The sequence below is a fragment of the Gopherus flavomarginatus genome, chromosome 8 (assembly GCF_025201925.1).
Source record: "Gopherus flavomarginatus isolate rGopFla2 chromosome 8, rGopFla2.mat.asm, whole genome shotgun sequence".
In the NCBI taxonomy this organism is placed as follows: domain Eukaryota; kingdom Metazoa; phylum Chordata; order Testudines; family Testudinidae; genus Gopherus; species Gopherus flavomarginatus.
The window spans coordinates 42,239,472-42,265,800 of NC_066624.1; the positions used below are offsets into that span (position 1 = coordinate 42,239,472).

The window sequence follows — 26,329 nt, forward strand, 5'->3', positions numbered from 1 at the left end:
GGAAAACTCTCGCAGGGCCCAAGCCCCCGGAGCTTTTTCCACTCCGGATCTTCGGCGGCAATTTGGTGGCGGGGGGGTGGTCCTTCCATTCCAGGACCCACAGCCAAAGTGCCCCGAAGACCCATAGTGGGGGTTCCTTCCGCCCTGGGACCCGCCGCCAAAGTGCCAAGTCTTCGACAGCAATTCGGTGGCAGGGGGTCCTTCCGCCCCAGGATCCGCCGCTGAAGTGCCGGGTCTTTGGCCGCGATTTGGCGGCGGGAAGACCCCAGGCCCCCTGAATCCTCTGGGCAGCCCTGAGTCTCACTCTTCATCCCCATGAAATTCTATGGGAAGTCTACCTTATGGTTCTCTGCACTAGTAAGATTCTACTGTTTGAACAGAAATATTTTCAGTGGTGCAGTTTTTCCATTCGGAAATGCTACTTTGTTGAAATAAAAATATTTCATGGGAACTTGTCAATTTTGAAGAAATTTTTGACATAAAAGTTGCAAAATGATTCCAAATGAAGTCTTTTATTTTGTTTTGACATTCTCACTTGGTCTCGTATGTTGTAATATTAATTTTAATATGACATATATTCAATATTTCATTATAGAATAATGTTTCACCATTGTTGAAATGTTTCATTTCAATGCTTCCAGACTGAAATATTTTGGAATATTCTTTCCATGAAAAAATTGGAGATTTTGACTTTTCATACCAGTGGGGGACAAAAACAAACACCAAACGTTGGTATTTCCCACGAGATGGAAATTCCATTTTCTGATCAGCTCCCATCACCAGTGCTCTAGAAGAATGTTAAAATATTACAAAAGCAACCACGCATGGACATATCTCTATTCATTTCGATCTTGTGCCCCCACTCCTGCACATGGCCCCATCCCTCCCTTCCCTGCACTGCACACAAACCCTTTTGATTCTGGGATTTTTTTCTAAACAAACAGAGCTTAAAAGTAGATGACTGTTCCCCTAAGCACAATTCTGGAATCATGAAGCGCTCATCATTTTAAAAACAATTCTCATAGCTGCCCTTCTTCAATGAGTTTTCAGGATGGAGAAGATTTTGTTGTTATTTTTGCCCCAAATCCCTACTCTTTTTCTTCTTTCTAGAACATTTCTCAGTCCTCTCCCACCCCAACTCTTAAGAAAGAACTAGTAGTCCCCCAACATCTGTACCCACACCAGTCTCCATGTAGTGTGATTATCTGACCCATACACCACACACATTCAACTGGCAGCAGCTGCCCTGAATAGCAGGGTGGACTGCAGGTCTGGTGTCTTGGCAGAGCTGTGTGGGAGCCCAGGACTGGACTAGCAAGGAGCAGGGGCTGTGGATCAGGATTGAGGGGCAATGGTAGAGCTGCCTGGGGAAAGCCAGCTCTGGAATAGCAGGGGCTGAACCTCAGGACTGAGGTGCTCTGGCAGAGTGGTGTCAGGACTGCAATCACAGGGGGTGCTTCAGGCATTAAGCACATTAGCAGAAGCTTGCACAGTGCCTGCCTGCACAATGAAGTTGGATCCACAGCCTGTTTGCTGGCAGTCAATGGGAGAATTTCCATTGACTGAATGCCTCAGTCCAGAGCCATTGGTATCTCTCTCATGAGCAGTAACACTCTTTCCTGGTAATAGTTTAACAAGTGCAGTTGCAGAAAAGGGGAGGTTCAAAGAGGAGGCGAATTGGGCTGAAGCAAAACACAAGGGAAGCGGCCGGGTAGGAAGGGAACTCTCTAATTGCGGAGATCTTCAATATCTGCATTCAAAGGAGAAGAAAAAATGCCCCAGAAAACAGACCCTCATCAAATGCCTTTTGCTGATTCTTTTACTCTAAGATCCCTGCACTCTAGACAAGAATCATTCCCAGCTCCATGTGCTTTCAGTCAAAAAGGGGCACCTGCTTTTCTGCCTTTCACCTCAGCCCAGTAACACAAAGCAGGTCTTTTTTGTTCCTTTATTACATGTGGCCCAGGCATGGTAAAGCAGCAGCCAGCCAGCCTCAGGCCCGCGAACAGAGAGCGGAGCGCCACAATTAGAAAGAGACCTAGCGAGAGGTTGCCAATGAAGCGGCAAAGATTTTTTCCCCCTCCTTTTCAGTTAAGATTCTCTTTAATCTATAAATATATAGTCATAGCTGTGGGCAAACCAGAATGTCATTCGCTGTAGCAATCAAAGCCGGTCCTCCTGGAGTCTGATTACCTTCTTCCTACTCTAAGTGACTGAATGATGAAGGTAAATTTGACGCTGACATCAAACAGTTCTAAAGGTCTATTATACACCCCGTTGTGTGAAAATACCAGATAGGCCTTCCCCTCCATCCCGTCCTATCCCAGGTATATACACAGGGGTATGTGTCTCTCTCCCATATCGAAGAATCAAGAAGCATCTCAGTTAGGAGAGCGAAAATGTTTTGAATCGAGAGCTGCAAACACAAGTGGCACGACTCTATCTCTCTAACCTTTCCAAGCACTGGCAGTCTAAATGCTAAGCTGCTTACATAGGCTATTGGCAATATATCTACAGTATCAGGATCTCTTTCCCCTTTGCTCCCTCCACCAGCCATAACATGGAACCGAGATTCCCCTTGCACTAGTTACCCAGCAAATCTGGTACAGCATACACAGTGCATTCCTTGGGTATACACATAGTGAGGCTGGGAATTGGTTCCGATTACAACCTGGCTGGAGCTCTGCTCGGCGTCTCTTCACTCATTAAGTCTGGTGAGCTTATCCAGCAGCAAAAATCCCCGAGCAGTTCTCCCCAACACAAAGATATTTGTTTCCCCCCTCTTCCCTTGTACAAGAACTGCCAAGTCCAGGATCTGGGGAGGATTGGGAGCTACCGTTGGAAGTTGGAGAAAAGAGGGTTGGTGTTATTCAATAACCAGTACAAGAGGGAGCCAGAGAGGGTTCGACTTGGAAAAACAAATGTAAAGGAAGGAGGAAAAATACCAAGGTTCAAGGGTGTGATGTCTAAGTTCTACAGAAAACAGCCAGCACAGCAGGTGGGGAGGGAGAGTTGGCATTTGGTGTTTGGTTTTTGATAACTGTCACTCACGATAGAAAACATATTCGGTGTAAGAGGTCCAGATCTTGTCGTCTGTCTGGTCATGGGCAAAGGCGCAGGTGCCCGTGGAGTTGCATGCCACCATGTGGAAGCCAGCGTCGGCCAGTTTGTCAAAGGCTTGCTCCAGGAAGGTGAATTTGAGGTAGTACCTGGAAGTGTACCTCTCCGGAGGTCGGTCAGGGTCCCTGCTCTCATTCAAGGTGTCCCCAAAGACTTCTTTGGCCAGCGAGGTCTTGCCACACACCATGATCCGCGCCACCCTGCGGAACTTGGCATCCGTCTGGCTGTCCCTGCCCAGCGTGTAGGTGCCCCGGTAGCCAATGGTGATGAAACCTGACCTTCGGATGTCTGGGCCAGCACCAACCCCGCTGGAGGCAAAGGAGCCCACGGGGGCATTAGTCAGGGCGGCGCTGGCAGAGGCAAGGTTGCGGGCCGTGTCCGCATTGGGAGACAGCTCCTCTGGGTCACTTTGGCATGGGTCATCCCCGATGGAGTTCTGCTTGCTGAGCTTTGGAGACAACATCTTGACCAGCTCCGGTAGCTTGAAGTACTCAGCTTCCCGCTGCAGGCGGTTCCTCTCTGGGAAGTGGTCGGGTAGCACCAGCTGCTGGTCCCTCATGTAATCCAGGATGTAGCGGAAGAGGAAACCATCTCGGTCCACGAAGAAGCGGCCCTTGCTGTCCCGGGCCAAGGAGCGGATGTTCTTCTGAGTGAACATTTCCCAGAGCAGTGAGCCGGGCACACTGACCAAGGTGGGGTGGCGTGTGATGTAGACCTGCCCACCCACATTGAGCTCAATGATCTCTGGGAAAAGGAAGTCATCGCTGGATTTGGCACAGCTTGCATTGTCCGCCAAGGCCATGATGAGCCACCTCCTCCTTCCCACCTGCAAATGCAAGCAACAGTCCACAGTGATGTTAAACTCACCAGGCAACACAACACAGTTCTCTTATCAACACCAAGGCCTGCAGTCCTCACCCAGCTGAGCTACTTCTATGGGGTAGCTCAGGTGATTAAGCACTGCAGGATCAGGAACATGCTTAAGGTCCTAGCTGCCTGAGATTCCACCTCTCTTCCCTTTGCCTCTGGGACCCTGAGGTCAGCTGGGCAATTTACTACAGTCCCTGGATCACAGCATCTGGGCCACGATAGGTGGGATATCTTGGCTTCCCTTCCATGGTCTGACAGATTAGGGGGTCCAACCTGTTGACCTTCAGGACATATTCTAAGTCCATCTAGTTCTTCCAGCTGTTACCCAAAGGGGTTATTGTGGCTTACTCCATGGGCGGGGAGTTTAGCAGTTTTGCTGACATTAGTCAATTCAATTCTGTATTATTTAAACAACAGGAACAATAGGAGTTGCCACATGCCGCATCTGATCTATGGCCCATGTGGCCCAGCACCACGCAGTGGAAAATGCCAGCTACTTCAGAGGAAGCCGTGAAACACCCATAAGGGTGCAATAATATACCCATGGGGTAGGGTTCCCCACAGCGCCAGGCAGTGAGTGGTTGGTTTGTGCCCTAACGCAGGAGGGCTGGTGGTGTTCCTTATAGGTATTTATCCCAGGCAGTGTAACTGCTGCCGATGTGCCTTGGGTTAGTAGAAATAGCCAGTCCTTTTGGACTCCTCATTCTGCTCTGGGTCCAAAGAGGATGTGATGGAGACATCATGACCAAATTCAGACTGAGTGGAAAGTGGCACAACTCCATTGAAGTTCCTGAAGCACCGACTCCCCCCAGCTCGGAATTTAGCCTTAGGAATCTAAACACGTTCTATTGCCCAGAACATGCTAAAGCTGCAAAGGTTTAAGTGGATTTCCATATCAAACTGGATGACTTTTTTTTAAAGATCCTGGCACCAAAACCCAGCATCCAAATACCCTCGAATGTTGGGGGAGGGGTTTGAAATCTAAGTCTAGATCAAAATTTGCCAACAGACCTTAGAGATCTGATGATCAGTTCTGGCTGAACTATACTCATTACATGAGCTTGTGGAGAGCACAACCTTTGTGCCTCTCTATATTCTGGGACTGGCCTTAGACTCTGCCCAGGCCCTGAGGTAAATTAAGAGCAGCCTCAGGGATGCTCTAACCAATAGCAGCCTATTTATAAGTCTGAAAGAGCCATTGTGGCAGTCAAGAGTAGACATAGCTCAGCAGTACTCTAGCAGTGCCCTGCCCTCACCCACACCCCCAACTACAGGGGCTGCGAGGGGGTGTGACAGACAGTTGTCACTCTGGTCTTATGGCACCCATGGAATTACCCTGTGTTGGGTATAATTCGCAGTGGCTACTTCTGCTGTCCAAATGGCTCCAAGAGTGCTGCAAAAGACAGTTGGATCCCCCCTCTCTGAAATGGGCCAAAGAAAATCTCTCACTCTCTGGGCCCCCTCACTTTGGGAATCCAAATCAAGCTCTGAGATTGGCAGCGTGCTTCAGTCTCTAATTGTTTTCTAACAAAATTATGCCAAAACATTGTTTAAATTTCCTTTGGCTCCTCCATAGTGCAAAGCCCAGTGCCACAGCCCTTAGCCTGCTCTCCGACGGGTAAGGCGACCTCTGCAATAACACCTAGCTACGGTGAGAAAGGTGACCAGGTAAAAATAACCAGCCCCCTTTTACTTTCCAGATCTGCACCCCTCATGACTTTGAGTGACAGCTGCTGACACCCACCAAGTTACTCCTCTTAGCCTCGCACAGTCGATGGAGCTACGGGAGAGTAAGCAGGAGTCTGCCTCACATTTCATTCAGCAACAAAAGCAAACCCTGCCAGCAGAGTGCCAGTTACAGACTCTTTATTACAGGCGATGGCAGTAGCGGCAGAAGGAGCACAGCTGGATTCCTACTGCACAGCTGGAGCTTGCAGCGATGGCATGCCAAAATAATATGCTTTTGATTTGTAAAGTGAGCACATTTGCTATGGAAGTTACAGAGACTTTAGGGGCCGAATCCTGCTCTCAGCCCAATGTAAATGCTGTACACTTGTGAGGCAATGGAGCTGCTCTGCATTAACGTGGCTGTGACAGAAAGCAGAGTTTGGCCCTTTTTACAGTCACTTTGCTGATTGCAACCACACTGTAACAGTTTGATCCCAAGCTCCCTGATGTCAATGGAGCTGCACTGATTTACACTAGCTGAGGGTTTGGCCCCCACTGACTTCAACCGGTTTTGGAGCAAGCCTTAAGAGGATGCTTTTCAATTAGAAGTGGTCAGACAAGCACAAAATCCAGAGCATCCCAGCCCCACTCCAGGATCGAGATGTTTGGAAAACAGGGGGAGGGGTAAAAAAAAAAAAAAAAAAGCTCCTTTAACCACAAGTGAGAATTCCTTTTAACAGCTGCTTTCCAGCCTAATCAGAAACTTGACCCACAGGCTTCTAGCTCTGGCCAGGTCACTCCAGTCCCTCTTTTTGCCAGGGAGAGAGGAGAGCATTAGTTAATGCCTTTACCAGTTTGTGCAATACATACATCTCCAGAGAGGAACGCATGCACCACTGGAATCTATGGAATCTTTCCCTTCCCCCATGCGAACACTTCAAAACACTCTTGCCCTGGGCCCTATCCTGCTCCCACTGAACTCAACAGCAAACTCTTCTCCTGAGCAGGATCAGGCCCGCTGCTCTGTTGCCAGCCAGCTGCAATACATAAATAAAGAGTAATAACCACCCGCTTCAACAACTGGAGCTAAGATCTCTGCTCCAGTGAGGCTGGCTGCGACTCCAGCCCAGTCCAGGCGATCCTGCCCTGAGCCCCACGCTCGCCTGCCACAATGGCAGCAGGGGGAGGTGGCGCCCCGGAGAAGTTGGAACAACGCTGCTTCTGACAACCAGGCTCTGTTCAGTGGCGGAACTGTTCCCTTTACACTAATGGAAAGTAACTTCAGTGCTGTGGAGCGTTAAAGATCCTGATTAGGGAGGACATGCGGTCCCAGCTCGGGGTCTTTTTATAAAGCGGCTGCCTGCCAGGGCGTTCAATTATTTAATAAGTATTTTTAAGGCGATCAGGCGGCTTACAAATGACCCGTTAGGATAATTGGGGAGCGGTTCCCTGCTAAAGCAACACTCTCCCTCTGTTTGTAGGATAGATAGCTATATAGATAGATAACGTGCTTTCTTGTGCCAGGACTTGCCAGGGCTGAACTCCGGCACCTCTGGGCTTGGCAGTTCATAACCCTGGCACCTCTGGGCTTGGTAGTTCAGAGCCCGGGAGCCCTGGGCTTGGCAGTTCAAAGCCCTGGCACCTCTGGGCTTGGCAGTTCAGAGCCCCGGGAGCCCTGGGCTTGGCAGTTCAGAGCCCCGGGAGCCCTGGGCTTGGCAGTTCAGAGCCCTGGCACCTCTGGGCTTGGCAGTTCAGAGCCCCGGGAGCCCTGGGCTTGGCAGTTCAGAGCCCTGGCACCTCTTGGCTTGCTGCGTCAGTTATGAAAGTAAAAAAATTGCTGGAGTCCTGGCACCTAATTGCTTGAGCCTGGCACCTCTTTCATTACAAATTAAGCTCGGGCTAGCGGGACACTCATGCATTACAAATGACAATATAGAACTTGATCCCCACCTTTCCAGCTGCTCCCTTTCAAAGCGATAGTGGCCACAGACCCAGCCAAGGCTGGCAAGGGAGGCAAAGGGCAGAAGCAATGAGAATGTCTTCGGGCTCTTTAGTATTTCTCCTGTTACGTGGCTTTCATTCCTCCGGGGACAGACAATCCCTCCTCGCCAGCGGGTCCCTCAAGGAGCCTAGCACGGCAGCCTTGATCTGCCCTCCAAAAAACGACCATCCATTCCCAGGCAAGAGGAAAGCCACCCACGCGCACACAAAACTGGCGTGCCGGGGAAAGGGCAACCTGCCGCCTTCAAATCGCCAGCCCCTGGGGGTGCTGTACATCAACATCCACTGGCACGCTGTCCTGGAAATGAAACCAGCGAGCGCCTTCCTCTCTGACTGCAGCAGCCACTTAGCATTAGGGAAGCAATACACTCAAAAGGGAAGGCAGAGAGATTAGGAGATCAGTTACCTTTTAATCTTTCACTGTAGCCAGTGCAGTGTCCCCTTCTAGCGCCTCTGTATTGTGGCTGCCCTCCCCTGCTCCAAGCCTCTCTTCCTCCCTGTCCTGCTCTCTCTCACACGCTGCTTACCTTTTTATTGCTGGGAAGCAGAGCGAACCCTCCTCCTCCCCTTTTACGACACACTCGCTTCACTCACTGCCAGCATATTACAAGAGCTGCATCCTGTACAGCTAGAGGGAGGGGGAGGAAGGGCAGCACGTGCAGTGTTATTCGCTCTCTTTGCTACTTTTACTTCCCGCAGGAATTGGGATGGACAAACTCTTGGTGCTTGGACGGTGCAGGGCCACTGGATTCCAGCAGACCCTTTAGGATGTGCAGGATTTTCTATTACCGAGCAATTTCGTGTAGCAGGACAATAGGACATCCAAGCTTCAGGGGTTACACTCTAGCCCTCACCAGGCAACCCAGGGGAATACGGTCCCCATTCAGGGCAGATGAGGTTTTTCAGCCACCCCACATGTGTCCCAAGGGGTGGGCTATTGGCAAGAGAAGAAAAGAAAAGGAGAGGCGTTTCTGGTGGTAACTCTCTCCAGGTGGAAGATTTCCATTTACATGTCATGTTGTATTAAAATATTTTACGCACAACGGCGTGTCTGCGGGACATGGGAATAGAATGCACTGGCCCAGTTTCTGAGAGCACTCAGGGATGCACAGCCAATCAGCTTCCCAGCCTGGCTGAAAATGCCCTACCCTATTATATTGCACATAGCCTCAGGCTGTGGGGTTAACTGCATTTAAATTGTTCCAGGCTAAGAGCTGGGACACTCTGCAGGATGTTCAGCACCTATACAGGGCCTAGCATCTGAGGATTTCAAAGCCCTTTACAAAGATGGGTATTATTTTGTCCATTGCCCAGATGAGGAAACTGAGGCCCAGAAAATGTTGGCTCAATCATGAGAATGGCTGAGCATCCTAAGCTCAAGCTACCTTGTGCAGTAGATATCACTGTTCTCATTACACTGATAGAGAAACCAAGACACAGTGATGAAATGATTTGCTCAAGGTTAGACAGAGACACAGAGGCAGAATCAAAGTCTTTTGACTCTCTGTCCCTGTTCAAATCACCTCAGCCCATGCCAATTAGATAAACACTGCAATTCAGCTACTGATGTATACTGTCTTTATTGAATTCCACAAAAGAAATTTTTTGGTGCTGAAGTTAGAGTTTATTTCCCACAGGCATCTAATACCAATCGTGGTGTGAAAGAATTAGGCCTGTAGTAATTATAGTGGCATATTTGTTAAAGCTGGTACAATAATGTGGGGGAAGTGGGTGACTTGCAAAGAATAAACATACTTTTTAGTTGAATTTTCAACGTTTTTGTCAAAAGACAGGGGAGGGGGGATCATGAGAAACACATAAAAAATTTCATGATTAAAAGAAATCTTTTAAAATTTGAAAAATGCCAAACCAGCTCTCGTATTTGTGCTTCTCATTTTCCGTAAATACAGATCACATCAACCCAGCCACATAATAATAACTGGAGAAAGAGCAGAGAGTCTAGCTTAGGCTTTTGGTTTGGCAAAGGCTTGTCCATCAGATTTTGAAACAGTTTGAGATCCAGTTTCTTCTTTCTCTACAGCATCAAAGCTCTGAATTGGGCAGGTCAGTTCTCCAGTTCTGGATTTGCCCATTTCCAGGCAGTAATTTTGTGCAGTAAGTTTCTCCACAATATGCAATATCCCCCTGGGAAGATACACTTCAGTGCCAGTAGCTGAGCTGTGTGCATGTGTCCAATGAATGAGCAATGTTATTAATGAGGTCTCTGGCTGTTTCTAAGAAATCAGTCCATAGCAATATTAATAGTGTCAGCCTTGCCATCACAAACCAAAGGCTCTCAGAAGCAATGCATCTGGCACTGAATAGCAAACACAATGTTGCTACGTGGGGAGAACCCACAGAACAAGACAGCATTAGCAGTAAAATTGGCCGGCAGATTGGGATTGCATTGATCCATATCAGCATAGTTTGTTTCTTCACTTTTCATGGATTTTCAGGACCATGGGGATGTCCGTCAGTAGTGTTGTTTACAGCCCTAGATAGTGGGAGCTGCCTGAATACGCTAGGACTTGGCAGACTCAATGTTCAAGTATAGTAATTTCTCAGCTTTACTGATCACATCTGCACAACATGGGTATTTTCATAGCATGAACTAAACTCCCAAAGTTCTGCCCAGCATGGACTGGGCCTGATGTAAAGCCTGGGATGGATTATTTGGAATATAGCTCAACATTTTCAAAAGCACCTTAGGCTCCTAAGTGCTTAAGCTACTTTTGAAAATAGGATTTCGGCTTGGTGCTGCTGTGACCCCTGCTGGAATCCTGTGTCCAGTGCAGGTGCTCATCATTTGAAGAGAATGTGGATAAAACTGGTTCAGAGAAGAACTACAAGAACGATTAGAGGATTAGAAAACATCCTTTATAGGGATAGACTCGAAGAGCTCAATCTGTTTAGTTTAACGAAGAGAAGGGTAAGAGATGACTGGATTACAGTCTATAAATATCTACTTGGGGAACATATTTAATAATGAGCTCTTCAATCCAGTAAAGGTCTAACACAAACCATTGGCTGGAAGTTGAAGCTAAACAAATTCAGACTGGAAATAGGGAATAATTTTTTAAGTGTGAGAGTAATTGACCATTGGAACAATTTACCGAGGTTCACCGTAGAGTCTCCATCACAGACAATTTTTAAATCAAGATGGGTATTTTTGTAAAAGATCTGCTCTGGGAATTATTTTGGGGAAGTTCTCTGGCCAGAGTTTTATAGGACATCAGAGTTGATTATCACAGAGGTTCCTTCTGGCTTCTATAAAAAACACTTAAGCCATTTTGAAAATTTTACCCATGGTCTCTTTGATTGTTCCAAAGTGCTGGCCTCCCTAGCATCTCCTGCTTCATACTTCCCATTCAGATAACTGGATACTTCTCCTCACAACTGGTACATTTAAAACCACCCAGTTTCTGAATGTTCCCAACACATTCAACTCTCCTATAATCCTTCTCATATCACTCCAGCCTCATGCTACACCTGACAGATGGCACAGGCCTGTATGACATCAGCTGACTCCATCAGTAACAATCCTCCTCACATCTAGATCAAGGGTGCCGCTGCAAGGCATGTGGTAAGTCCTAGGACTTTGAAGGCAAAAGTGCTGGAGCATTAGAATGCTGTCAAGAAATGGAATTCTCTGTTTTCACAGATCCTAATGTAAACTGATTAGTATAAGTTGGCTATCAGACGGAGGCCAAATCCTGTTTGTATGGGACACAGCCCTAGGCACACAGTTGCCTAAAAGACAAAAGAGAGGAGCGGGGGGGGGGGGGGGGTGTGTGAGAAGCTGCTGGCTTCCTCAAGACCATGACTCTAAAGAGAACTACATTAAGCTCATTTTACTGAAGGGGAAGCTGAGCCATAGAGACGGGAAGTATCTGAGGTCACACGAAGTTAATGCCCCAGCCTTCTAAATTCATAGATTGATAGATTTTTAAGTCCAGAAGGGACCACTGGGTGAACTAATGTGACTTCCTGTGAAACAGACCATAGAATTTCACCCAGTTACCCATGTAGTAAGGCCAACAGTTCGCATTTGACTGACACAGATCTTCCAGAAAGTCCTCTGGCCTTGACTTGAAGATGCCAAGTGATAGAGAATCCACCTCATCTCCTGGCAGTTTGCTCCAGTGATTAATCACCCTCACTGTTAAAAATGTCTTATTTCTAATTTGACTTTGTCTGGCTTTAACTTCCAACCACTGGATCTTTTTCTGCCTTTCTCGGATAAATTAAAGAGGCCTTTGCCACCTAGTATTTCCTCCCCATGAAGGTACTTGTACACTCTTGATCTTCTTGATAAACTAAACAAATCAAATGCCTTAAACATCTCACTGTAAGGCATTATCTACAGGTCCTGAGGAGTTTTTGTGGCTTTTCTCTGCACCCTCTACAATTTTGTTGGATCCAGGATCTTTTGAGCCAATAAACCAGGCTTCCCTTCCATAAATTATATTATGACAGAGCTGGTCAAAAAATAAGAAATTATTCTTTTTGGTGAAAATATCTGAGTTTTCAGAGAAGCAGGCCTGTATAGTTTTCCACAAACTATTCATTTAAATAAAAAAATAATAATCAAAGTTTGTATCGAAAACAGTATACAAGATATTATGGAAATGGCCATTGACTTTTTTTAAAATCCCTGAAAAGAGCACATTTTTCACACACATAAAAATCATGGTTTTGACAATTATTTGCAAAATAATCCATTTTTTAAAAAGCCATTTTGCCTTGAAAGAGCTTTTCATTCAAAAATTTAAACCAGCTGTAGATTGGGATCTGGACTGTATGCCGGGCCTAGGAGTAATGGGTGGGACACCCCCAGCCCCTGAGGGAGATACCAGGACTTTGAGAGTGGCTGCAGGGTCGTAACCACTACTGTACCTCGAAGAGTTGGGCAAGGGGGAGCAAAGACAGGGGAGAGCTTTAGCTCTGCTCCCGTGGCCAGCATCACATTACAATCCCCTTGGCCCAGCAAGGAGGAAGGATAGAGGGGATGTGCCTTGTCACTGAAGCACAATCTCTCCTAGAGCTACTCCTGGGGTGATGCTGCTTATGCATCTCCCTTTGCTCATGGCTTTGAGCTCAGCCAAGCTCCAGACCCAGACAGAAGTTAGGCGTCTAAGCACCTTTGAGGATCTGGGTCTAAGCTAGCAGTAACTCAGCCCTTCCAATTGCCCTCCTTCCTGATTCATGTCTCCTCTGGCCTGGCATCAATACCTGCTCAGTCTGACTCACCCTCCATCACACACCAGCAGAGATCTACTGAGCGTATAGAGCAAGGCTCATTCATTAGGGATTCGTACATATGCCAAGGACATGGAGCTGTCAGTTCAAATCCCTCTACTTCACATGGCCTGCACTCTCTCTCACCGCTCCCACCTCAGCAGCCACATATGGGGGGAACTTGTACAAGGAGTTGGGATTGTAGTGGGGCTCCGTGGCTACCTGACAGCAGTCTGAGGAGACTTACAGATAGTCAATTTCACGGTCATAGGATTTAAAAAATAGTAAATTTCATTATTTCAGCCATTTAAATCTGAAATTTCATAGTGTTCTAACTGTAGGGGTTCTGACCCAAAAAGGAGTTGTGGGGGGGTCACAAGGTTTTTGTAGTGGGGCTTGCGATACTGCTACCCTTACTTCTGTGCTGCAGCAGGCAGCGGTGCTGCCTTCAGACCTGGGCAGCTGGAGAGTGGTGGCTGCTGGCTGGGAGCACAGCTCTGAAAGCACAGCCGCCATGAGCAGTAGCATAGAAGTAAGGATGGCATGGTATGGTATTTCCCCCCTTCTGTGCTCCTGCCTGCAGAGCTGGGCCCTCAGTCAGCTGCCACAATTCTCCAGCCACCCAGCTCTGAAGGTAGCAGCACAGAAGTAAGGGTGGCATGGTATGGTATTGCCATCCTTACTTCTGCGTTGCTGCTGGTGGGATGCTGCCTTCAGAGCTGGGCGCCCAGCCAACAGTCACCACTCTCTGGCCACTGAATTCTGAAGGCAGCACAAAAGTAAGGGTCTCAATACCGCGACCTCCCATCTAAAATAACCTTGTGACCCCCTGCAACTCCCTTTTGGGCAGGACCTCAATTTGAGAAACACTGATCTCTCCTGTGACATCTGTATAGTGTAGGATGAAAGCACACAAAAGACCAGATTTCACTGTCCATGACGTGTTTTTCATAGCTGCGAATTTGGTAGGGCCCTACTTATAGGGAGCCAGGTAGCGGGGGTAGGATGAAGTTATGCTTTTTCATTAATGTCTCAATGATAAAATACAGACTGTGGATCTAGAAAGCTCCCTGGGTGTAAAAATAAAGTTTAAACCCATACATAAAATGAACGCCATTAAAGAGGCCTGTTTCCTGTCACTGCCAGCTGGCAGGGGGTACTCCTGGGCATCAGCCCCTACTGGTTTAATCTGATGGGAAGGACGGGCAAGTCTGCAGAGTGGTCTAATTTGGAGTCTTGCAGATTCATCATCCACAAAGCCACTAGTACTTCGATATACGGGTGTGGATCAGAGAAACCTGGCTGCCATGGATTCCACTGCCAGGGCTCATGGGACAAAACATGCATGCACAAACCGGAAACTCAGGACTTATTCCAGCTCCCCTTGAGTCAAAGGGAACTTTCCAGCAGGCATTGGGTGTGTGTGGGGGCAATATGTCCTTCCACACAGGCAGGGCCCATTCGAGACACACCCAGGAATGTCTGCGTCTCTATAATGGAGAGTGAGCGTTGGGGAGAGTTTGGTAAAAGAGGGTGTGACGCTAGCAGACCAGGTGCCAGCCCCTGCCAAAGCTTTAGGCCTCAGCCGAGCACTGACAAATTCATTACTGGAAACCAGTCTGTGTCACCTGTGTGCTAGTGTGACTAAAATGGGTATTGGAGTTATAACAACATGTTTAGCATTTAGACTTTATGAATTGCTTGTAAGATGCTGCCTGCATTAATCTCCCTTATCATTTCTTTATCCCCTGCTATAAGGTAATATTTAAGAGGCTACATGCAAAAGTAGCTTGAATTCTCTAACAAGGAAATAGAAATAGCTGACAAGAAATGTTCTCATCTCTTTTGCTGTTTGGATTCTCACCGGGCCAAAGCTACGAAACAGAATCAGAGATCCCCAGGGTCAACCTGGCTTAGCCCTAAAGACATTCAGAGCTGGCAGATTACTACAACTCTGTCACTTTTTAAAACCATACATAGACTGTAACTCATTTATGTATATATGTTTGCTTGCTTTAACCTTGTAACAACGCTCTCATTTCTTTTTCCTAGTTAATAAATCCTTAGCTAGTTTACTGCAGGATTGGCTACAAATGTTTTCTTTGGTGTGAGATCTAAGGTACAAATTGATCTGGGGTAAGTGACTGGTCCCTTGGGACTGGGAGCAACCTGAATATTTTGTGATTGTTGGTATAAAGCAACCAACTGTCACTAAGTCCAGCTTGCCTGGATGGCAAAATAGACTGGCATGCCCAAGGGGACGGTCTGGGAGTCCATGGTAAGGCTGTTATAGTGCTTTAGGAGTTCACATTGTTAGTGGGTTGGTAAAATCTAATTATAGAACATACAGGCATTTGGGGGTCTCTGCCCTGCTTTGTGACAGTCTGCCCTGAGGTAGGCACTCATGGCCGTGAGTTGCTCTAAGACAGCATGACAAGGGTATTCTTCACTTCCCGTACAACTTTTCTGTGCAGTGTTGCTACGTTCCTCTCCTGAAGTGGCTGCATTTTAGAGATGGGCAAACTGATTCCTGTGTTCTGGGATCCTTCTGCTCAGAATGAATATGGGGAAAGGCAGGATGCAGTCTGAGGAAAAAGAGCATCCCCTGCTGGCACAGGGGCATTTCCTCCTTAGGAAGGGAACTGTACTGCAGCTCTCTCTGCAGTGAAAAAAATGCACAGCTGCTGGCATGGAGGAAGGGACTGAGTAAATGGGGAAAAAAATCCCATTTGACCATTTAAATCCACTGACAATCCGTCACAGAAGTATCATCAGGCACAGCCCCACAATGTAATTATCCCATGCCAGTAGATAACCCCATGCAACCCTCATCCCACTCCCTCCCTAAATGCCTGAGGGGAAAAGTAAAGTGAGCCTTGCCATGCATCTGGAAGGCTAACAAATCAAAGGTCTGGCAATCTAACAGGGAAAGTGCATTCCAGTGCCAGGGGCCTTCCAGAGAGCAGCCTGTCAGCTGTGTGAAACCCACGTACTACACTGGAGATGCAGCATGGGGAACGGGTCACTTGCAGGTTTAAACTAGTGTAAAGGGTGTTTTATTTGTAAACTGAAGTCTTTAAATCATGATTTGAGGACTTCAGTAACTCAGCCAGAGGTTATGGGCCTATTACAGGAGTGGGTGGGTGAGGTTCTGTGGCCTGCGATGCACAGGAGATCAGACTAGATGATCATGATGGTTCCTTCTGGTCATAGGGCTTGGCTACACTGGAGAGTTGCAGCGCTGGTGGTGGCTTTACAGTGCTGCAACTTACTCACCATCCACACTTGCAAGGCACATACAGCTCTGCATCTCCCTGGCTGCAGCGCTGGTTGTACTCCTGCTCTGTCTCAGGTATAAGGATTGCAGCGCTGGTGATGCAGTGCTGCTTCGCAAGTGTGGCCACCAAAAGTGCTCTAATTGGCCTCTGAGGTATTCGGAGGTATCCCAGAATGCCTATTCAGACACTCTGCTCATCAGTTCGCACTCTACTTCCCTGGCCTTAGGTGACCCGCCCTTTAAATGCCCCGGGAATATTAAAAATCCCCTTCCTGTTTGCTCAGCCAGGTGTGGAGTGCAATCAGTGAATCTTTCCAGGTGACCATGCCTCCACGCGCCAAACGAGCCCCAGCATGGAGCAATGGCGAGTTGATGGACCTCATCAGTGTTTGAGGGGAGGAAGCTGTGCAGTCACAGCTGCGCTCCAGCCGTAGGAATTATGATACCTATGGGCAGATCTCAAGGGCCATGCTGGAAAGGGGCCATGACCGGGACGCGGTGCAGTGCAGGGTTAAAGTGAAGGAGCTGCGGAGTGCCTATTGCAAAGCCCATGAGGGAAACCGCCACTCAGGTGCTGCCCCCATGACCTGCCGTTTTTACAAGGAGCTGGACACGATACTTGGGGGTGACCCCACTGCCAATCCGATGACCACGATGGACACTTCAGAGCAGGGGGGGAGGGGAAAGGGGGGAGGAAACCAAGAGTGAGGGTACTCGGGTAGGGGGAGACACCCCGGAGTCCCAGGAGGCATGCAGACAGGAGCTCTCCTCAAGCCAGGAGGAAGGTAGCCAGTCGCAGCAGTTGGAACTTGTTGGTGAAGGAGAAGCAGAGGAGCGGGTTCCCGGTAAGCAGCTTTTATTTTCAGGATGGAAATGTTTCGAGAGAGGAGGGGGGGTTATGGCTGCATGCATGCATGCCTAGATGTGGAATAGCCCATTGATGTGGTCTATCACGTCTCGATAATCGGCCTGGGTAATCTCTTCAAAAGTTTCTGCCAGAGCGTGGGCAATGCGCTTGCACAAGTTTATAGGGAGAGCCACTGTCGTCCTTGTCCCAGTCAGGCTAAAGCATCCGTGCCACTGTGCCGCGAGGGGTGGGGGGACCATTGCTGCACACAGGCAAGCTGCATAGGGGCCAGGGCAGAATCCGCATTGCTGTAGAAGACCCTCCCGCTCTTCCCAGGTGACCCGCAGCAGCGAGATATCTTCCAGGATTAAGTCCTGTGGAAAATGTTCGGAGACTGTTCAGTGTTGGTGCCCCCTGCAGCATTTTGCTTTCCCCAATGCACAGAACCCCCTGCAGTGCCCTGAATAAATCATTCCCCCTTCCCAGGTGACCCGCAGCAGCGAGATTCATTCCCCCTTTCCAGGTGACCAGCAGCAGCAAGATATCTTCCAGGATTAATTAACTCCTGCAATCATTCCCCTTCACTCACCATTTCTTTGCTGCTGTGGGTTCTGTGTGCTCTGTTTGGTATGTGGAAAGTATGCTAAAGTGAGACTGTAAACTCCTTCACTGTGATTATACAAAATGCTGCCTCTGTTAAACGCTTCAATTTTTGTCTTTCTAATAACAGTGTCCTTGAATACTCGATGGTCATATCAGCGACTGCTCAGAGGTTACAAAACCTGAGGAAGAAGCCGCGAAAAAGCAAAGAAGACATGGTGAAAGCAGTTATGAATCAGTCTGCCAGAGAGAGTAAAAAACTGCAGGACTGGAGGGAAAAAATGCAGGACTGGAGGGAAAGAGAAAGCAGGAGAAAGGCAGAGGTTAAGAAGAAAAGCACAAAGCAGCTGATAAACATCCTGGCGCACCAAAGAGATTGTATCCAGTCACTCATAGCCATGCAGGCAGAGCACTACCGTGCCACCCCCCCCAGTCCCAAAACTCTCTCCCTTGTGCCCCAATGTCAGCTCAAAACCCCCTTCTCCAGCATCCAGGTTCTTACCACAACCAGCTGCCCCCAACACCTGTATGTTCACCTACCAGCGCTGAGAACTACGACCCTTACCCTCTGCACTCAACCCCCATCATCATGCAGCATTTTCATCCTGAAGTGCAGCAGTCATTGCACAGCACTCCAGACAGGACATATTCAAACCTGTGACTGTACAGTTCACCACCCCCACTGCCCTGCCCTTTTAGGTTCCCAAAATGTTGTGTGTCTGTCAAGAAAGTTATTTTCTTTTCAATAAATGAATTCTTGGCTTTTAAAACAGTTTTTATTATTGCAGAAAGTGAAAGATACCATAGCCCAGGAAAAAAACAGGCACTGCAAATCATTGTAACCACTGCACTTCACTCCCCTGTAAGATGCCAAACATTACTGTTGGCTTTCAGCCTCAAATTCATCCCTCAAGGCATCCCTAATCCTTGTAGCCCTGTGCTGGGCATCTCTAGTAGCCCTACTCTCTGGCTGTGCAAATTCAGCCTCCAGTCGTTGAACCTGACTGAATGTTTCACCCTTCCCTTCACAAATATTATGGAGGGTACAGCAAACGGATATAACCGCAGGGATGCTGCTTTCCCCCAAGTCTAGATTCCCGTACAGAGATCTCCAGTGTCCCTTTAAACAGCCAAAAGCACACTCCACAGTCATTCGGCACCAGCTCAGCCTGTAGTTGAACCGGTCCTTGCTCCTGTCAAGCTTCCCTGTATACGGTTTCATGAGCCAAGGCATTAACGGGTAAGCAGGGTCTCCAAGGGTCACAATGTGCATTTCAACATCCCCTAATGTGATCTTCTGGTCTGGGAAAAAAGTCCCGGCCTGCATCTTCCTGAACAGGCCAGTGTTCCGAAAGATGCATGTATCATGCACCTTTCCAGGCCAGCCTGTGTAAATGTCAATGAAAAGCCCACGGTGATCCACAAGCACCTGGAGAACCATAGAGGAATACCCCTTCCGATTAACATACTCGGATGCTAGGTGGGGTGGTGCCAGAATAGGAATATGTGTCCCATCTATCGCCCCTCCACAGTTAGGGAAACCCATTTGTGCAAAGCCATCCACAATGTCCTGCACGTTCCCCAGAGTCATGGTTCTTCTTAGCAGGATGCGATTAATGGCCCTGCAAACTTGCATCAACACGATTCCAACGGTCGACTTTCCCACTCCAAACTGGTTCGCGACCGATTGGTAGCCGTCTGGAGTTGCCAGCTTCCAGATTGCAATAGCCACCTGCTTCTCCACTGGCAGGGCAGCTCTCAATCTTGTGTCCTTGTGCCACAGGGTGGGGGCGAGCTCCTCACACAGTCCCATGAAAGTGGCTTTTCTCTTCCAAAAGTTCTGCAGCCACCGCTCGTCATCTCAGACTTCCATGACGATGTGATCCCACCGCTCAGTGCTTGTTTCCCGAGCCCAAAAGTGGCGTTCAATGGTGCTCAGCATTTCCGTTAATGCCAAAACCACTTTAGTGTCATACACGTCAGGCGACTCGATCTCATCGTCGGACTCCTCACTGTCACTTTGGAGCTGGAGGAATAGCTCCACTGCCAAACATGATGTGCTGGCGACACTCATCAGCAAAGTCCTCAGCAGCTCGGGCTTCATTTCCCACAGAAATCGCGCTGCACAGAAACCGTTGAGAGAGTCAAGATGGCGCCAAACGTGGACAGAAAAACAGTGACTGCTGGGATCTGAAGTGATGCATCACGGGGCGTTGGGACAGGAAGCGGAATGACCCGCACCCTTCCGTCCCCTTCCCACAACCCATGGTGCCAAAATGGGACGAGGTGCTCTGAGGGATAGCTGCCCACAATGCACCATTCCCAACAGCGCTGCAAATACTGCAAATGTGGCCACACTGCAGTGCTGGTAGCTGTCAGTGTGGCCACACTGCAGCGCTTTCCCTACACAGCTGTACGAAGACAGCTGTAACTCCCAGCACTGAACAGCTGTAAGTGTAGCCATACCCTTAATGTCTGTGTGGTACCTAAGCAGAGCTGTGAGGGTGGCTCAGGACTGGAAGAACAAGAGGTGCTGCCCATCAGAACTGGGATGCATTGGCAGAGCTGTGAGGGAAGCCCAGGAATAGCTGGGGTGCTGCAAGTGGGGACTGAGGTGCATCAGCAGAGTACTATGGGAGACCAAGACTGGAAGGGCAGGGGGCAGGGCCAGTGCTTCCATTTAGGTGACCTAGGCAGTCACCTAGGGCACCAGGATTTGGGAGGGTGGCATTTTGCCACCCTCGGTGGCAATTCGGCTGTGGGGGGTCCTTCCACGCTCTGGGTCGTCGGTGGCAATTCTGTGGCGGGTCCTTCACTCGCTCCGGGACCCGCCGTCAAAGTGCCCCAAAGACCAGGAGCATGGAAGGACCCCCCCTCCCCCCGCCGCAGAATTGCCGCCAACGACCGGGAGCACTGAAGGACCCTCGTCTAGGGGGCCAAAAACCCTGGCGCCGCTCCTGGCAGGGGGTGCTATAGGACAGGACTGAGGTGCACTGGCAGAGTGGGTAGGGGTTGAGGACTGGAATAGCAGGGCAGGGAGGGAGGCAGGGGGCAGACCTGCAGGTCAGGCCTGAGATGCATCAGCAGACCCTGGGGGAAGTTTTACTCTGCCCCAGCCTGCTTTATGCTTGTGGCTCAAGCCAGTGTTATTCAAAAACTGACGTTCATTGTTGTTGCACCAAGCATGTCAACCTCTGTTACCAGGCTGCTGTTGCATCTCTATCAGCTCATGAACGATAAAACCCAGCCCACATCTCCCCGGACCAGGGCTAAAGATGAATAATAGAATGCACTTTCATCTCCCATTGGTTGTCAGCTGAATTAGCCTCATTCTGTCCCCGAGAGCCTGTCTGCCTTAATCTTACTGAAAGTTCTTCCCTTTAAAATTCTTAGGCCAAACTCTGCTCCCAACTACAGTGGTGTAAACATGGAGAAACTCTATTAGCTTTGGGTGCAAACGAGAGTACAATATGCCACTCTGACCCCAATCATAATCATCAGCATCGTTACTAAATCTTGAACTGGAGGAAATATGTCAATGACCCACAGTGAAAACCTCCATCCCAGGACTGGGCTTTCTCTATGCAACAAAAATATAATCTCCTGGGAGGAGGAAAATGATGGCGACCTGTGAGAAAGGAAAAGGGATCTGGAGCCTCAGAAAAGGCAGCCCAGGAGATTTTACTAAGCAACTATAGAATAGCCCAAATAAGCCACTTCCAGAATTGTATGTACTAAGAACACAATTCCATCTGTGAGTTCTGATGACATCATCAGCCACAAACAGAGGGAGAGTCACCAGAGCCCCAAGAGAAGGACAAAATGGACCTTTTGGGGGAAGTTTTGGGGGCAATGGTTTAAAAACAAATCCACTCTGTTCCATGACAATGTAGTCTACTGGTTGGCTGCAAAGAATCAGCATAGCTCCTTGAATTCTATTTCTAACTCTGCCTTGGGACAAGTGTGACACTCTGTACCTCAGGGGAATACCCTGCACCCCCCATGTTCATCTTTATAATATGAGTGTGTGGTATCCAACTCAAAGTTGGTCATGTTGGGTGTCTTCAGAAGGCTCATGATGCACTGAACATTGTTGTTATAGGTTGTAATTTCATGTATATAGGTATGAAGCTGAAAATGTGTCCTCATGGTTTAAAACAAGCCCAGGCAAATCTCTCCAGGAAGAGAGGGGCAGTTCACACCTCATCAGGGCAGCTATGGCACAAACCCAGCCCAGCCTCACATGAACAAAAGAGACTAGCCTCGGCAACAACAAAGGATCTGTTGGACTCTTGAGTGAGTCACCCCACTTCCCTGGCCAGTCTGGGACTATGATGAGGTATTGTTCACCTGACCCTGAAGGAGGGGGCGCAGAGCCAAGAGGGAAGAAAGAACACGATAAAAGGGAGAGATGTTTGCCATGCTCCTCTCTCTTCCACCTCCACCTGCAGACATCACCACCAAGCGACTGAAGCACTGATCAAAGGGGAGAGCCTGGCTGAAGGGCAACCAGCCAGCCTGTGGTGAGAAGCATCTAAGTTTGTAAGGACACTGAAAGTGTTAAAATCAGCTTAGAAAGAGTTTTGCTTTTACTTCATTTGACCAAATCTGACTTCTTGTGCTTTGATTTATAATCACTTAAAATATATCTTTTGTGTTACTAAGTTTGTTTGTTTATTGTATCTGAAGCAGGCATTTGGTTTGAAGCATGTCAGATACTCTTCTTGGGATAACAAGCCTGGTACATATCAATTTCTTTGTTAAATTGACAAACTCATATAAGCTTGCAGCATCCTGCAGGTATAACTGAACACTGCAAGACAGAGGTTCCTAGGGTTGTGTCTGGGACCGAAGATATTGGCTAGTGTCTTTCGGTTGCACAATCCAAGAAGCTTACATGCCAGAGGCTATGCATGAACAGCCCAATAGTGGGGATTCTCATAGCAGAGCAGGGTAAGGCTGGCTCCCAGAGTCAAGGTTTGTAGTGATCTAGCAGATCACTACTCCAGATAACACCAGGGGAACATCACAACAAGCCACTTAGCCTCTCTCTGCCTCCTTCTCCCCATCTGTAAAATGGGAATAACAATGCTGACCGGCCATGCGGGAGAAGAGATACTTAGCAGTAAACATGTATATTCTGGTAGCACACAATAGCCTCGTGTATTCCTATTACGATTTTCTGTAGTACCCATCACTGTGGTATCTGAGCACTACAGAGACCAGGCCCTTTGAGATCTTCAGGGAAGGTTAAAACTGTTCCACTCCTTTAAAAAAAATGAGGTATTGAGTAAATGAAATACTTTCCACAGAAAGGGTCTATTTCCTCAAGTTTTCCTTAATTTATCATTTGAAAACCTAAAACTATTTTTTCCCAGTTTTTCAGCTGATTTTTTTTGGGGGGAGGGTTGCTAAAAACTGGGAGAAAAATGTTTTTGGCCAAAAAGTTTAAATTTTCAGTGGAATATTCTTTCCCAGCCTTTTCTATTAATGAAGCAATTCTAACTTGTATTTTGGTGCCTTACCCTCTCCTACGTAGTGGCATTCCTTGCATAGTAGATGATATGCTATGTCACCATGGCTTCCAACTGACAATACGATCCAGTCAGCTTGTTCAGGAACCTAATGCAAAGTGGTATTAAATCATCCTTGATCAGTGGGTGATCATTGCGACATTGTGACATATTGTGTTGCAGTAACAGTCAAAGAGATAAATGTGACAACATTTTCTATCTGTAAGCTATCACCATTTAGTGTGATGCTCTGTCTTCCTCTAGCAGTCACTCAACCACACAGAGGGTGAAGAGCCTGATACAGCTGTGGCTAAAAGAACGGGATATTTTAACTCAGGCCTGGTCTACATTAAGAGTTTAAATCGATTTTAGCAGCGTTAAACCGATTTAACGCCACACCCATCCACACTACGAGGCCCTTTATATCGCTATAAAGGGCTCTTTACATTGGTTTCTGTACTCCTCCCTGACGAGAGGAGTAGCGCTAAAATCGGTATTACCATATCAGATTAGGGTTAGTGTGGCCGCAAATCGACGGTATTGGCCTTCGGGCAGTATCCCACAGTGCACCACTGTGACCGCTCTGGACAGCAATCTGAACTCGGATGCACTGGCCAGGTAGACAGGAAAAGCCCCACGAACTTTTGAATTTCATTTCCTGTTTGGCCAGCGTGGAGCTCTGATCAGCACAGGTGACTACGCAGAGCTCATCAGCACAGGTAGCAATGCAGTCTTCTGAGAATTGAAAAAGAGCTCCAGCATGGACCGCACGGGAGGTACTGGATCTGATCGCTATATGGGGAGAGGATTCAGTGCTAACAGAACTCCGTTCCAAAAGACGAAATGAAAAAATATTTGAAAACATTTCCAATGCTATGATGGAAAAAGGACACACCAGAGGCTCAGTGCAGTGCAGAGTGAAAGTTAAGGAGCTCAGACAAGCCTACCAGAAAACCAAAGAAGCAAACAGAAGGTCTGAGTCAGAGCCGAAAACATGCCACTTCTACGCTGAGCTGCATGCAATTTTAGGGGGCCGCGCCACCACTACCCCACCTCTGTCCGTGGATTCCAAGGTGGGGGTTGTAATCTCAACCATGGCTGAGGATTCTGCGGAGGGGGAAGATGAGGAGGAGGAGGAGGAAGAGAAGGATGACCTTGCAGAGCGCACATAGCACTCCGTTAGGCCCAACAGCTAGGAGCTTTTTGTGATCCAGACGGAATTACCCTCCCAGCCCTCCCAAGCCACTAGCCCAGACAGTGAAGCCATGGAAGCGACCTCTGGTGAGTGTACCTTTGTAAATATAAAACATGGTTTAAAAGCAAGCATTTTTTAATGATTGATTTGCCATAAGGGCTTGGGATGCATTCGCAGCCAGTAAAGTTACTGGAAAAGTTTGTTAACGTGTCTGGGGATGAAGCGGAAATCATCCCGGGACATCTCCATGAAGCGCTCCTGAAAGTACTCCAAAAGCCTTTGCAGAAGGTTTCTGGGCAAGGCAGCCTTGTTCCGTCCACCATGGTAGGACATTTTACCACACCATGCATGTAGCAAGTAATCGGGTATCACTGCATGACAAAGCATAGCTGCGTATGGTCCCAGTGATTGCTGGCATTCAAGAAACATCCGTTCTTTATCTTGCTGTGTTATCCTCAGGAGAGTGATATCGTTCATGGTAACCTGGTTGAAATTCAGGAATTTAAGTAAGGGGACAGAGATAGCCATTCCTACTGGGCTGTTTGCCTGTTGCTTAAAAGAAATCCTTCCTTGCACGTAGCCAAGCAGGGGGAGGGAAATAGCGCTGAGCATTTTCGCGTTTCGCTATCAGGGATCTTCCCTGATACCAGCCACGTGATGGTGGTGGTGGGGGGGGGTGATTAGCAGTGATCTTCCATGATACCAGCCATGTAGTGGGGGAAGGGTAAAGCGATCATCCCACAGAATTGGGGGTGGGGGTGGCTTCTGCTGCTGCATGTTAACAGGAAAGAAGCATCACTGAACGGGATTTGCTTGGTTTTTGGGAAAGGAGGGCACTGTGTATATGAAGGCTGCAGAAGCCAAAAGACAATGGCTTACCATGGCCGCATGCAAGCTGAATTCTGATGCCCAGGCCTGCGTCTGTGAGATCTGTAACACCAGAGCCGCAGGCACTCAATATTAAGATGCAAAATGAGACCTTGTAGTGAAATCACATGTGCTATGTAAGGTGAATAGTGTTGTTCACTGTGAAAGAGTATAACCATTGTTCTGGAAAATGTATCTTTTTAAATGCTTCTCTCCCTTTTTTTCCTCCCTCATGAAGCTGCACATTTTTCAAGTCTCCTTACTCCATCCCGAAGGCTATCTCAGATAAGGCGGAGGAAAAAGAAGTCGCGAGACGAAATGTTGTTGGAAATCATGGAAGTGACCCGCAATGAAAGAGCTCATCTGAATGAGTGGAAGGACGTGGTATTAAGTTACAGGAAAGATGCCAGTGAATGTGAGGACAGGAGGGACGCTCGAGATGAGAGGTGGCGGCAGGAAGATCAGAGGTGTAGGCAGGAAGATATGCGGTGGCAGGATGCAATGCTGAGGCTGCTGCGTGATCAAACTGATATCCTCTGACGTATGGTGGAGCTTCAGGAAGAGCAGCGGGGTCACAGAGTGCTGCTGCAGCCCCTGTGTAACCACCCTCACCACTCACCATGTTCCATATCTTCCTCACTCAGACGTGGAAGAATGCGTGGGGGAAGGCTTCGTGCACCCGCCCACTCCACCCCCGTGGATAGCCCAACCAAAAGGCTGTCATTACATTGAAATGTTTTTAGTAGCCTTTTCCTTCCCTCCTATCCTCCTCCCACACCACACCCAGGATACCTTGTCATTTCTCTCCTTCTTTTTATAATGACTTTTTAATAAAGAATACATGATTTTTAAACGATAGTGACTTTATTTCCTTAAGCAAGCTGTAATCGAAGGGGGAGGGTGGGTTGCTTACAGGGAATGAGTCAATCAAAGGGGGGGTTCATCAAGGGGAAACAAACACAGCAGTCACACCGTACCCTGGCCCGTGATGAAACTCGTTTTCGAAGCTTCTCTGATGCGCACCGCTTCCTGGTGTGCTCTTTTAATCACCCTGGTGTCTGGCTGCACATAATCAGCAGCCAGGTGATTTACCTCAACCTCCCACCCCGCCATAAAGGTCTCCCACTCACTCT

The 26,329-nt window shown here is 48.1% G+C and overlaps 1 protein-coding gene across 3 annotated transcripts; it reads right to left on the reverse strand.

Annotated features, from left to right (window-relative positions):
- Positions 1–1,934: 1,934 nt before the first annotated feature.
- LOC127056487 (BTB/POZ domain-containing protein KCTD12-like) lies at positions 1,935–8,283 on the reverse strand. 3 transcript variants are annotated; one of them, XM_050964389.1, is made up of 2 exons: positions 8,187–8,283; positions 1,935–3,946 (listed from the first exon to the last, which is right to left on the reverse strand). In XM_050964389.1, exon 2 carries the CDS (start codon positions 3,920–3,922, stop codon positions 3,044–3,046), a length of 879 nt encoding a protein of 292 aa, XP_050820346.1. In that variant the 5' UTR covers positions 3,923–3,946; positions 8,187–8,283; the 3' UTR covers positions 1,935–3,043. The 3 variants fall into 3 exon arrangements, with proteins under 3 accessions (XP_050820346.1, XP_050820344.1, XP_050820345.1); XM_050964387.1 differs by lacking the exon at positions 8,187–8,283 and adding an exon at positions 8,066–8,180; XM_050964388.1 differs by lacking the exon at positions 8,187–8,283 and adding an exon at positions 7,609–8,031.
- Positions 8,284–26,329: the final 18,046 nt, after the last annotated feature.